At 41.6% G+C, this 13179-nt stretch overlaps 1 protein-coding gene and 1 long non-coding RNA gene across 2 annotated transcripts; both read right to left on the bottom strand.

Annotated features, from left to right (window-relative positions):
- Positions 1 to 5147: 5147 nt before the first annotated feature.
- Positions 5148 to 5760, bottom strand: LOC109941439 (uncharacterized). Its single transcript, XR_002264074.1, has 3 exons — positions 5692 to 5760; positions 5432 to 5494; positions 5148 to 5233 (listed from the first exon to the last, which is right to left on the bottom strand). It is a non-coding gene; the product is annotated as an uncharacterized lncRNA (long non-coding RNA).
- Positions 5761 to 6104: 344 nt separating this feature from the next.
- Positions 6105 to 8522, bottom strand: LOC109941490 (uncharacterized). Its single transcript, XM_020542512.1, has 7 exons — positions 8458 to 8522; positions 8053 to 8369; positions 7775 to 7978; positions 7592 to 7684; positions 7394 to 7489; positions 6817 to 6876; positions 6105 to 6137 (listed from the first exon to the last, which is right to left on the bottom strand). Exons 2-7 carry the CDS (start codon positions 8359 to 8361, stop codon positions 6105 to 6107), a joined length of 795 nt encoding a protein of 264 aa, XP_020398101.1. The 5' UTR covers positions 8362 to 8369; positions 8458 to 8522.
- Positions 8523 to 13179: the final 4657 nt, after the last annotated feature.

Below are 13179 nucleotides of genomic sequence, written 5' to 3'. Positions count from 1 at the left end.
TCCTTATGTAGTGATCCTTGATGCACCATAACTCTTCGTAACTCGATCAACCTTGACTTTGCAAGTCTTCTTCTTCACCCCTGGCTTTGGGTTCCTAGTCTCCTTGACCTTCTCCCGTGCACTCGGTACCTCGAACCTCTTCTTGCCTCCATCCTTGGCTTGATCGATTGTCTCTGAGTTACGCACACCGAGTCTCACTTAAGCAATGTCCATCTTACTTGTGATGTCCATTATCTATAGATAATCCAGTCTTTGGACCATCACACTTGTTCACTTGTGTTGAACCCTGTTAGCTTTGCATTAAGCACCTGTTCAACACTTAGCACACTTGTTAGTCCTTTAATTGGGTTGTCATCCAAACCACCAAAACCTAGAAGAGAGCTTTCAATCTCCCCCTTTTTGGTGATTGATGGCAACACAATTAAAGCTTACACAACAATAAGATTTAAAGCACAAATTTTGAATTCTAAGTTTATAGAATGCTCCCCCTAAATATGTGCTTACATTAAAATCTTAACTTTGGCCTTAAATGCCAACATGCACATACTTAGGCTAATTCGAAGCATTGCTACACCTTAGCACCTGTGGGATGCATTGTGTGAAGAATCAAACCGTGATGCGTATAACACACAAATGCACAGAATCAGAGTTAAACACCAATTAAATAAATATACCATAGGAATATCAACCTACCACTATTCACCATTAAGATACCGATTTTAAAGCGCCAGAACCACATGAATATCTATCACAGGATAAACACAGTAGATACCAATTGATTCATATCAACGGAAGCACTAATTTTGCATTATCACCATATAATACAACAAGAAGCATATGATAAGTATTATCAACAAACTAACACATTTTTCTTTAAGATCAAAGGAACTCAAGGAAACCCCTTTGAGTCCTTTAGCACACAAAAAATTAATCTTCACCCTTAAGATAAGCTTTCCTCTCAGGTCGAGGTAAGCTTTAATGCACAAATTCTCCCCCTTTGACATCAAACACCAAAACCATATTCAAGCAAGAACATAGGATGATGTTAAGGGACAACAGGGTATTAAGCAGGGAAAATGCAACACACTAATATTACTCCCCCTTACACATTAAACATATGCAACACAAGCATTGGAGAAAAATTAAGGTACAAATATGCAAAAAGGTCAATACCTCCTTTTGTACCTTTACCATGTTATGGTGTACTTTCCATCTAAGTAGACAGAGTTCCTTTTGTCATCAATTCAAGATTTCCATCTTGAAAGTTTTATCTCTAGGGAGCTCCTTTACACTTATGTCTGATCCTTTATCCTGACCTTTTCTTGTTGCTAAGATACAAAACTTAGAACAAGTTATAGTATTGTGGCACAAGATGAAGCTTCTATTCTAGTGATTACCAAAAGATACCAATTGAAGCACACTACCAAGGCTACCAATTGAAAAAACATCACTGTCATAGCTCCATGATATTTAAAGATAAGCATCTAGGATCACCAACTATTATAGAGCACGAGCAACCTTTAAATACGTAATTACTCACAACTTTAGATACCAATTACTCGACTTGTGGAGGTACCCAAGTCCTGATCGCTCCATTTCTTGCTCATCTTCCCTTTTCCACCTTGAGACTATATAGGATCACTCAAAAAAACAGTTAGTCTCAAAAGACACAAGTTATGTGTGCTCCCCCTAAAGTTGTGCATCAAGTATTTGAATGACTTGCACCTTGCACATTCTAGCATCCTCAGAAGGGGAAACATACCTTGGTCTAGGCATAATATATCAATTACATCACAAAAAGATACCAATTGAATAGATGAGATAATACAACTTATGACTAGTGGAAACAATGCATGCCTCATGATATATAACATTTAAAAACACCAAGGCACGCTTCACACATGATGATCATTGCAACACATATACCAATTGAAAAACGACAAGATCATGCATATAAAGCACAATGTCTAAGCACACCATGATTAAGAAGTATTTTCTTAGGTACACCAAAGGAAACAACATTTTAAAGCATAAAGCACCTAAGCCAAGATACTACCAATTGAAAGGCAAGAACATACCTATGATCACAATCAACAGAACTTCAAGATATTCAATGAAATTGTATAGTTCCATTCTCCATACCTTTGCCTTTTACCTGAATGCCATGAGATTCATTCTTTTAGGTAGTGTGTAGTGAGAGCACCTGTTGTCACCAATTTAGGGCTCCTTTTGCTCATGCACCTCATAGCTCGAGAGGGTGCATTAGAGACACAACATGGATTTCTTGTTTTGGTATACACAGAGTACCAAGACAAAGTAATCATGTGAACATGGACTAAACAAAACTATCATGCTTGCACATAGGTTAATCATTAAAAAAACACATAGCATGACTTACAAAAAGATACATGTTTATCCACATACACCAAGAGAGTTAATCATGGTGGATATATCAAATGAAAAGCTACCCATTGAATGATTCAAGAGATATACCCTATAAAGCACACAGTTACGATTAAGCAAGCATGATTATGACACTACAAAATGACCCCCCTTTAGCAATGCATATATGTGTTGGTACAAGCCTATATAAGCGTTGCTAGGGTCTATACCAACGCATAATTATGTGTTGCCTATACTGCCGTTGCTAGGGGCTACTGCAACGCTTGTACATACGTTGGTAAGTCATATAAATAAGCGTTGGTAAACTGCAACAGATTTTTATAAGATACAACAACACTTACATGTGTTGGTGCCGCCCAAGACCAGCTCGTTATCATAGGATGCTACAACGTTTAGTTTCGAGTTGTAGCAACATTTTTATCCGTTGCAAGCAATAAACCAATAAAAATATTAGAATATTTTATTTTGAGGTTAAGATTACAACAAGCTGAACAATGCATATTTGATATTTCTGGAATCATCCACACACACATGGCAAATAAGCAAAATATATATATTTAAAATCAATAGTTGCATTACAAAAAGTTGATCCATAGTTACATATATAACTGCACACAACATGGAGACTGAGACTAAGCTGCTAATTAGAGGGTGCAGACGAGAAAAAAAGGTTGTTCAACTGTGGACATTTTTTCTAGAAATCTGACCAGAGGCAATTATCCCTAGCGCTGGCGATGACAATCCTTTGAATGGAGGGGATAGCTAGGGGCATAGCAAAGCTCCACCTCCACAGTAAGTGCCGCAACATGGGAGCGCCAGGTTTATTACAAAGAAAGTTCGAAGTACATATTCATGCATCCATAAATCTTTCGTTGCCACTGTGTTTTGCGCTGAGGATGGGCACAAGCACGTCTAAAGTTCATCAGCTCTGCAAAAGCAAAAGCAAGCAAGGAAAAAGGTAAAACAACAGTTCAATTAAAAAGAAAATATCCAACCTTCTTTCTGAGACTGTTACATGTCTAGCCCTATCTGGAGTTGACTGTCCAGTGGAGTGTCACCTGGTGCATCATAGTCATCAATTTAGATTTTAAAATACATATTCTATCAATTATGTTGTCACGAAACAAATCATATTCCTTACAAAGCATGCATCTCATAGAATGCAAGAAAACAAAGACTAGTAAAAAATACAGATGAGTACACCACCTAACTTTTTAAATTATATTTCCTATTAAGTGTCAAAATTTCTATCAAATCACTTGGTGAACCCTTAGAAGATACTCGTGTTGTCAATAAGTTTCTAAGAGTTGTGCCACCCTAGTTCAATCAAGTTGCTGTCTCAATCGAGATGTTCTGTGATGTCAAGACACTTTCAGTTGAAGACCTAGTTGGAAGGCTTCGGGCAGCTGAAGATCGGTTTGAAGACAAACTGGAGCAAGTCACAGACAAAGCAGGAAGATTGCTACTAGCTGAAGAGGAATGGTTGGAGAGACACAAGCAAAGGTTTTAGTCCAATTCACACAAGAACAGTAATAGTGGAGGGACAAACCAGTGACAGGCAAAGGTTTCTAACAAATCTGAAGGTGCTAGCTCCAGTACTCCTCACAAGGTCAAATTGACATCACAAGGAACACCTAGAAGAAAAGGGAGATGCAGAAACTGTGGCATCTATGGTCATTGGGCAGAAGACAGTAAAAGACCAAAAAGAGATAAGCAGGATCACAAACAGCAGGAGGCAAATGTTGCGGTTGGAGATGTGGAGAATGCAGCACTACTCTTCGCTGAGGTGCAAGACTCATTAGGTGGAAGTTCTCAGGAAATACTCCTGTCTGAAAAAAAAAGTAGTGACTGCAGTCTGTTCAGATGAAGTCTGGGTATTAGACACTGGAGCTAGTAACCACATGACACTTCTCAACTTGATGACACTGTCAGTGGGTCAGTGAAGTTTGGTGATGGGTCTACTGTCAAAATCTGTGGACTAGGTTCGGTGGTGATGTAAAACCATACAAGGTGACCACAAGGTACTCACTAGTGTGTACTACATTCCACAATTGAAAAGCAACATAATTAGTCTTGGACAACTAGAGGAAGCAGGCTGTGACATCAGACTATTTGCTGGTAGACTGAAAGTATTTGATCCAGAGTATAACCTGTTGGTCAGTGCACCTCGCACTGGGAACAGACTGTACACAGTACAGTTGAGTGTGATACCTCCAGTTTGTTTGCTATCAAAGCTAGATGATGCAGCTTGGCTATGGCATTCAAGATTTGGTCACACAAACCCCCCTACTATGGTTTTATTAGTGTCATATATCAGTGAGGGCTTCCCAAATGAATGGCGCTGCCAAAATTTATATATGTACATCTAACACACTGATGTCTCCTAACCTATTAGCTCAAACTTGATGTCTCTATTCATGGGAGATATAGAGTATTTATGGGGCCAATTAAATACCTTAGCAATCCCGGCGCTATTATTCATCCCATGTAATCAGTTAACCTTTTCAATCTACAAAAGGAATGAATTAGAATACTTTAACCAAATGCAATAATGAGGAGAATAATGTCTTGTTAAGTGAAGTGATGAACTTACACAACTTGAAGGCCATGCAATTGGATTATTGCCTACTTGTCCAAGAACCTTGAAGTTGTTATATGGCCTTATTAGTGGTTCATCGCGCACAGATACCAGACTAACACGCACCATCCAAAATTCTTTGCCTAAAGCAACATCACCAACTTTGGTTTTGGGGTCCTGGCTAAGTACTATGCCTAAGGCAACCTTCCTGTTTGGATATCTTGTGCTCTTTAAGAAAATATCTGTGGAAACCTACAAGTGAATTTTGGATGTTAGTGGTTAGCAAGTAGCTATAAATATGCAGGATGCATAAGAATTTTTACTAATAAATAGTTACTTGATGGTTCTTAATTGGTGCATAATTAGAGGATTTCCGAGACGTGTAGAGTACACTGAGTTTCAAAAGGACCACATTGATCACCTTGGCTGCATTAGTACTGTTGTTTTTACCTTTATTGATGCAGAAACTCTACTAGCATGGAGTGCTTCACGTCGTGACTGTGGTGGCTTGCTCTGCATTTAAAGAACACACATCAGTGAACTACTATGGAACGTAGTATAGGAAATCTGATGCTTGCTGCTACTTTCAGCATGTATACACTATCATATAAACTAGATTTCTAACATGGACAAAAATATGATTGCTTCAGTATGGCCTTAGGGTGGAGTAAATCTATGATTGCAGTTCCTCGTACTCATAATGTACTAACCTTATCCTGAATTTTAGAACATTTGTAGTGTGAGTGCAGTTCCTCGTACTCATCATCTTCGTTTTCATCGTCCTGTAGAGTTATTGGATAAATGATAGCTTGAAAATTTTAAAACTAGGATGGAATTCATGGTAATGCATTCATACCATTGTGTTATTCCGTTCACCAAACATACTAGAATCTTCACTACGAAGTTGACAATAAATTCGCTGTTATAGGGAAATATATATATATATATATATAAGATTCAGATATATGTGCAAAAAATCAGTAAACTTATATATTTTCATAGAGATACATACTTGTCGTTTCATAGCAGGACGAACATCTGTTGGTGGCGATAAAGGAGCATCTAGATAGCCCTGTAATAGCATAAAAACATTAGGACATAAAAAAATCTTATATCCTAAACCCTAAATATTGAAGATTTCAATAGAAGTGACACTCTGCAAAAGAGTAAATATGTTTATCTGTGCCTATGCAGTTAGATGGTATGAACTGTATTTGCTAGAGGTCCAATGCTGTTAATATGTTTATCTGTGCTGGTAAATGTGACTAGGACCCACCATCTATTATGTGCGGCACTAAGTTCATGAGTAGACCTATACCATCGTAGTGTGTGTTGCTGGCATTGGAATTGTTTTAGACAATTCAGACTAGTTCTTGTCACAACAGACACATATACTGGATCCTTTAGAGCTAGTGTGATTAACCCTGCCAAGGTGACCAGGTGTGCGCTCCAGAATGCGGCCTCTGTAGCTGGAATGGTCCTAACCACACAAGCCATTGTTGTTGAGAAGCCAAAGCCGAAGCCTCAAGTGGCAGAGCCACCGGAGGGAGCCCTTACCATTTAAAACTTAACGTTATTGAGGCTGCTGTCCAGACGGTGCAGATCAGTTGAGAGGGTAGAACTTTGGTTTGAGAATTTTGGTTCAGATCCACTAGGAGTTGTAGAGTAGGATTGCTATTTTGCAGACGAAGAGTAATTTTACTATGGTATGAACTTATCCGAATCAAAGACATTTGCATCACCATTTTTTTTAAAATAAGCTCATGGCGATGCTGGATTGTACGAGCAAGTACAATAGTAAACTTATATATTTTCATAGAGATAGAGATACATACTTGTCGTTTTATAGCAGGACGAACATCTGTTGGTGGCGATAAAGGAGCATCTGGATAGCCCTGTAATAGCATAAAAACATTAGGACATAAAAATGCTAAGTCCATGCAATCTTTAGTGAGTTAGAAATAAGGTTATTTGGATTTACATGTTGCCTTTTCTGTCGCTCCACGGTATGTTGCAAATCTAGTATAGTATCATCTTGCTTCTGGACATGCTTTTGAAGTTTTTCCAATTCAAGTCTAAGTGATACTACATCTTCACTGGATGTTTCATCCAAAGTGGTTACATTTAGATGCTTCATACGACTTGATGTCGAGGCATGAAAAACTTGTTTTGGATTTGGAACAAGGCCCAGACCATGGATATGGCCAGGCTTTTCCTTTCCTAATATTCTGTTTAGTGCATCTCCTTCCCATGCATCCTTTCCATTACTAGAGTCCGCTAAATCAGGTTGTTGTGCTAAAAGTTCCTTCAATTCACCCTTGCAAGAGAATAACAATACTCAATAAACACCATGGAAGAACAATTGGATTTGAAAAAAAGTAAATGAAACATTTTTTTTTGCAATTACTGTACCACATGTGCATTTCTGTTATTGCCGATGTTAGACTTGTGTGTATGGATATACAAAACAGCCCTATGAGGGTATTTCTTTTCAGGATCTTGTTCCCTCTGTAAACATGTTAATAAAATTATAACTAAGGTAATGTAATTAACATGGATTTTTGACATTTGTAAAGAACATGCTGTGAATTATAATTGCAAAAATAATACCAATTCTTCTCTATTCCGAGCAAAGCTTTTTGTTCCAGATGTATGCATTGACTTTCTTCTTGTACAATTTATCCTATTGGCCTCACTTAAATCCTACGAAACAAAGAGTATATAGGAACAAAAGTAAATTAGATGGTTCATTAGATAAATAACAAAATGATTATCATGACTATAGTAATGTACCTGTGCTTTAGGGGTCATCCAATTATTGACAAGCGCAACCCACTGATCAGCTAATACACCATCAGGAGCATTACTATTATTAGCATCCTGACTCTTATGTGGGTCAAAATAAATGGATTTCAAATTGGACTTGTGTTGCCTCCATCTCTCTCCAATTGTTCGCAGCACCCATGTTTCCATGCGGGCAGGGTAAAGAAATCTCTTCTGCATAACAATTGGAAAAGAATTGTGAAAGTGTACTGTTACTACATGGCAACTGAAAAAATGTGAAAGTTTACCTTTACTTGATTAAGAATGGCCTCCTTATTGATTTGTTTATAGTTCCTATCTTTCTTTCCTATAAGTAGTCTCCAATCCTTGAAGCTTAAGCTACACAAGGAGCCATTCCTAGCAACCATGCCAAGGAATTTTGCAAGGACTCCTGCCTCTTCTCCGATAGGCTGATTCAGCTCATTACAGTTAACTACAACCCTATGGCCTCTTGGAATGTTCCAAACATTAATAAGTTTTGTCTTCCCACGCCTTTTAACCTCTTTAACCTCATCAGCGCCATCAAGTTGGTCCTCTCCATTTATGTTATTTGACATAGTTATGTCTCCAAAAAAACAATTTTCAGTAGCGAGAATGACATATGCAAGTATCCATAAAGACAAGGTGCGGTATTACAAGTAATGTGTGCATACCTTGGGACTCATTATCGCTTCTGCTATCTAAATGGTCTTCTTTATTACTTATGTTTTGTTCAGATGATGCATCATTTGTTTGGGGACTTTTCTCTCCAATATGGTCCTCAGACAAGTACTCATCATGGCTACGAGTAATGCGTTGTTTCCCACCCCGTGCCATTACCAGTTACCACTGCACAATGACCTAAATTAAAAACAAGTAGGGAAGGAAAATACTAACAGTCCATATGTATTTGCAGACCAATCAATGACAATAATTTGGTCGTCTAAGAATCATATGATGCAAGTAAATTTGGATGGACCGAGGTAAGATTCTGACGTCGACTCTTGCTGAATAAAAAAGGCAGATTAGCACCTGTTGGCTGATGATGATGATTTGTAGGCAGAGGCTGACCTCCGTCTCCAGCTCGACTTGGCAGATATCCGACCTCCGGCTCAGCGTGCGCCAACAGCGGAGGACGACGGCCACGAAAGTAGGCCGTGTATGTGTCGGTGGTGGCCAAGGGTAGGGCCGTGGCGCCGGTGGACGAGGCAGTGGTGATGGCCGTGGAGGCGGCGATGGCGGTGGGAGGCAAGGGCGCGGTTGGAGGCAAGGTCGGGGTGGCGAAGCAGAGAGGGGTCATGACCTAGACGAGCGACTACGGCGCGGATGGAGCCCCCTGGACGATGGATGGAGAGCCCTCTGTTGTGCCCCTCGCGGATGAAGGAAAAGTGGTGGGGAGGTCTGCAGAAGATGAAAGAAGTTTGCTATGTCTATGGAGAGTGGGCCCACTACGAAAATAACTGGAGGGATCCAAAACAACGGAGGGAAATATAGTATGTCAGTAAAATAAATTGGAGGGAAATAAAATAATGGGAGGGAAACAGAAAATAATACCTTAATTATTTAATTAATTCAATATGGTTTTCAAATATTTTGCTAAAAACTGATTGTGTAATTCAAAATACTTGTATTGTTAAATTTTAACCATAATACAGGGAAGATTTGTTACACATATATAATATTAATGTACATTTCAATTGATACCGTCGCGCAATAAATTGATGAAACACTTGAAGCAGATCAAGCAGGGTCGTTCCTGGCTTTTCAGGGGGCCAGTGCGAAATTCGATATAGAAGCCTCATCCAACAACTTTTTTTCGATATATAGAATCACCAAGCCATTTAACCTCTCTTGAGTTATTGTTGACCATAAATAGTTCATAAAAAAATTAATTTTAATAAGCTTCTGTCTACCGAAGCAACCATCACATGTATAGTTTATAATAGTCTCTCTATATCAAAATAAAATTTGTTTTGCTTCTTTAGTGGATTTATCATCGCTGTCACAACCCAACCAAGTCATCGCTGTCACAATAACCAATCCGGAACATAAACTTTAAAAAACAGGAGTTGAGCGGAAGTGACTGGGCCGAAACCGACCCGCTCGCCCCACGAACACATGAGAAAACTGGCATCAGCTAACCGAATAAAGGTCCTATGTAATATTTGATTGTTTCACTGACATTAGCACTGAGATCCCTGTCTTTTTGCTTATTCAGAAACTCAAGTCCACGATAGTGACTCCGGCGACCCTAAGTCGGGCACGAGGTTGCGCGCTCACGACAAGCCCACGCAGGTTATCTCCGGCAAGGATTTGCATTCTTAAACGTCACCCGAGCCCGACCCGACCTAACCCGTAAGTGAATCGGATTCAAATAGTCTAGACTTCCCAGATCACGGCGACGACGGACATTGGGATCCTGGTAGAGTAACCGGAAGAGTTTGAATACGGTAGCGTGCAAATCAGAAATACAGAAAGCCTCACCGGCGTACAAAAGTCATGGTGCTCACCTAAACTTGTCTGGAGAAACCGTGAGCAACTCGGTCGATGATGGGGTGGTCCACAATGGTGTTTTGTGACGACGGACAAGTGTTCTAAACAAACCTTACTGGTAAGGACCAAACAACCGGTTCAGTGAGCTTCACATGTATGTATAGATACTAGAACAAACCTTACTGGTAAGGACCAAACAACCGGTAAGGACCAAACAACTAGGACGACGTAAGGTGGCAGGGTGCTCGGCGACATCTAGATTCGGTGGTCGTGTGTGCTAGTGCCATCGGCTGCTGGGTGCGGCTCTGGCACGTGCCTGTGTGACACATATGGTATGGAGGACGGCGACGACGGTAGCTCTTGGCTTGACGTTGGTGCTGGGGGCTTCTTGGGCGAGAGCCTCGGCGACGGCGACGCCCTTGGGCGCCGCTTCCCCTGTTGGGGGCGTCGTATTCCCCAACATTTTCTTCCTTGGGCGAAAGCCTGGTCCATCTCGAACTCGCGACGGTGTCGTCCCCGACGTCACTCCCTTCCTGAAGGCGTCGCATTGAAGTTTGTCTCGGCCTCAGCTTCGCCTTTGATGGTTGCTTTTGATTCTCGGCGTCTGGTATGCGGGTGAAGATGGGGCTTTGCAAGGTGAAGTCGAAGCTACTGCATCAGGGGTTGTGGCTCGGCAACAATGACAGCCAGTGGCGGAGGAGCCATTATGGCTTAGTGTAGCTTTAGCCATACCATACATTTTAAAAAACTTATATCTTCCATTATGTTCACAAGAGAAGATTTGGCCTGGTGGATAGGTAGTTGTTTATCAAGCAGTAGGTCTTGGGTTCAAGTCATGTTGCTTGCATTTTTACCTTTTCCTTAGCCATACCTTATTTTTCATTTGTCCTCCGCTACTGATGACAGCTGACGAGCCCCCTTCTTCGTGGACTGGATTGTTTCGAAGGGTATGGCCAAGTGCCACGACGTCAGGCATCAAGGAAAGTTCTCTGGTATGGCCCATGCTGACCCGATCCAACTATGCAGAGTGGGCAATGTTGATGGAGATCAACTACGAGGCGATGGAGATCTGGGAAGTGATTGATCCTGGAACCAACGTCAGGCGTTCACAGGACAGGCAAGCAATGGGTGCTCTGATGAGATCTGTTCCCAAAGAGATGTGGGGGACACTTGGTGCAAAGAAGACAGTCAAAGAGGCTTGGGAGGCTGTGAAGATCATGAGGATTGGTGCTGATCGGGTTAAGGAGGTGATAGTCGCCTAGAGGGGAGGTGAATAGGGCGAAACTGAAATTTACAAATATAAACACAACTACAAGCCGGGTTAGCGTTAGAAATATAGACGAGTCCGCGAGAGAGGGCGCAAAACAAATCGCGAGCAAATAATGAAGTGTGACACACGGATTTGTTTTACCGAGGTTCGGTTCTCTCAAACCTACTCCCCGTTGAGGAGGCCACAAAGGCCGGGTCTCTTTCAACCCTTCCCTCTCTCAAACGGTCCCTCGGACCGAGTGAGCTTCTCTTCTCAAATCAAAGCCGGGAACAAAACTTCCCCGCAAGGGCCACCACACAATTGGTGCCTCTTGCCTTGATTACAATGGAGTTTTGATCACAAGAACAAGTGAGAAAGAAAAGAAGCAATCCAAGCGCAAGAGCTCAAATGAACACGGCAAATCACTCTCACTAGTCACTAGGGTTTTGTGTGGAATTGGAGAGGATTTGATCTCTTTGAATGTGTCTAGAATTGAATGCCTAGCTCTTGTAAGTGGTTGAGAAGTGGGAAAACTTGGATGCAATGAATGGTGGGGTGGTTGGGGTATTTATAGCCCCAACCACCAAATGTGGCCGTTGGGAATCCTGTCTGTTCGATGGCGCACCGGACAGTCCGGTGCACACCGGACAGTCCGGTGCCCCCTGCCACGTCACACTGCCGTTGGATTCTGACCGTTGGAGCTTCTGGCTTGTGGGCCCGCCTGGGTGTCCGGTGCACACCGGACATGTACTGTTTGATGTCCGGTGCACCGGTATGGGCGTGCCTGACGTCTGCGCGCGCTGCGCGCGCAATAAATGCACCGCAGGGAGCCGTTGGCGCCGCAGGGAGCCATTGCTCCGCTGGCACACCGGACAGTCCGGTGCACACCGGACAGTCCGGTGAATTTTAGCGGAGCGGCTGCCGCGCGAACCCGAGGCTGGCGAGTTCTGGAGACCGTGCTTCCTTGGAGCACCGGACATGTCCGGTGCACACCGGACAGTCCGGTGAATTATAGCGCGCCGGCTTCCAAGAATTCCCGAGGGCGAAGAGTTTAAGTTGGGGTCCTCTGGGCGCACCGGACACTGTCCGGTGCACACCGGACAGTCCGGTGCCTCCAGCCAGAGGTGCCCTCGGTTGCCTCAACGCTCCTTTGTTGAATCCAACACTTGGTCTTTTTATTGACTGAATGTGAACCTTTAACACCTGTATAATCTATACACTTGGGCAAACTAGTTAGTCTAAAGATTTGTGTTGGGCAATTCAACCACCAAAATTATATAGGAACTAGGTGTAAGCCTAATTCCCTTTCAATCTCCCCCTTTTTGGTGATTGATGCCAATACAAACCAAAGCAAATATAGAAGTGCATAATTGAACTAGTTTGCATAATGTAAGTGTAAAGGTTGCTTGGAATTGAGCCAATAAAACTACTTACAAGATATGCATGGAATGTTTCTTTCTTATTTAGCATTTTGGACCACGTTTGCACCACATGTTTTGTTTTTGCAAATCCTTTTGTAAATCCATTTCAAAGATCTTTTGCAAATAGTCAAAGGTAAATGAATAAGAGTTTGCAAAGCATTTTCAAGATTTTAAAATTTTCTCCCCTCGTTTTAAATGCTTTTCCTTTGACTAAACAAAACTCCCCCTAAAAG

The sequence above is a fragment of the Zea mays genome, chromosome 8 (assembly GCF_902167145.1).
Source record: "Zea mays cultivar B73 chromosome 8, Zm-B73-REFERENCE-NAM-5.0, whole genome shotgun sequence".
Classification (NCBI taxonomy): Eukaryota; Viridiplantae; Streptophyta; class Magnoliopsida; order Poales; family Poaceae; genus Zea; species Zea mays.
Note: the sequence above shows the minus strand (reverse complement) of the source record. Positions and strands in the feature narration are given on the sequence as shown.

Bases quoted from the DNA above. Each gene is read 5' to 3' on its own strand.
- LOC109941490 (XM_020542512.1), bottom strand. From the start codon at position 8,361: ATGTCAAATAACATAAATGGAGAGGACCAACTTGATGGCGCTGATGAG. The intron at 6,877-7,393 runs GTACAGTAATTG...ATGCTATTACAG, and splicing joins ATAACAGAAATGCACATGTG to GGCTATCCAGATGCTCCTTT. The intron at 6,138-6,816 runs GTATGTATCTCT...ACTCTTTTGCAG, and splicing joins GTCCTGCTATAAAACGACAA to AGTGTCACTTCTATTGAAAT.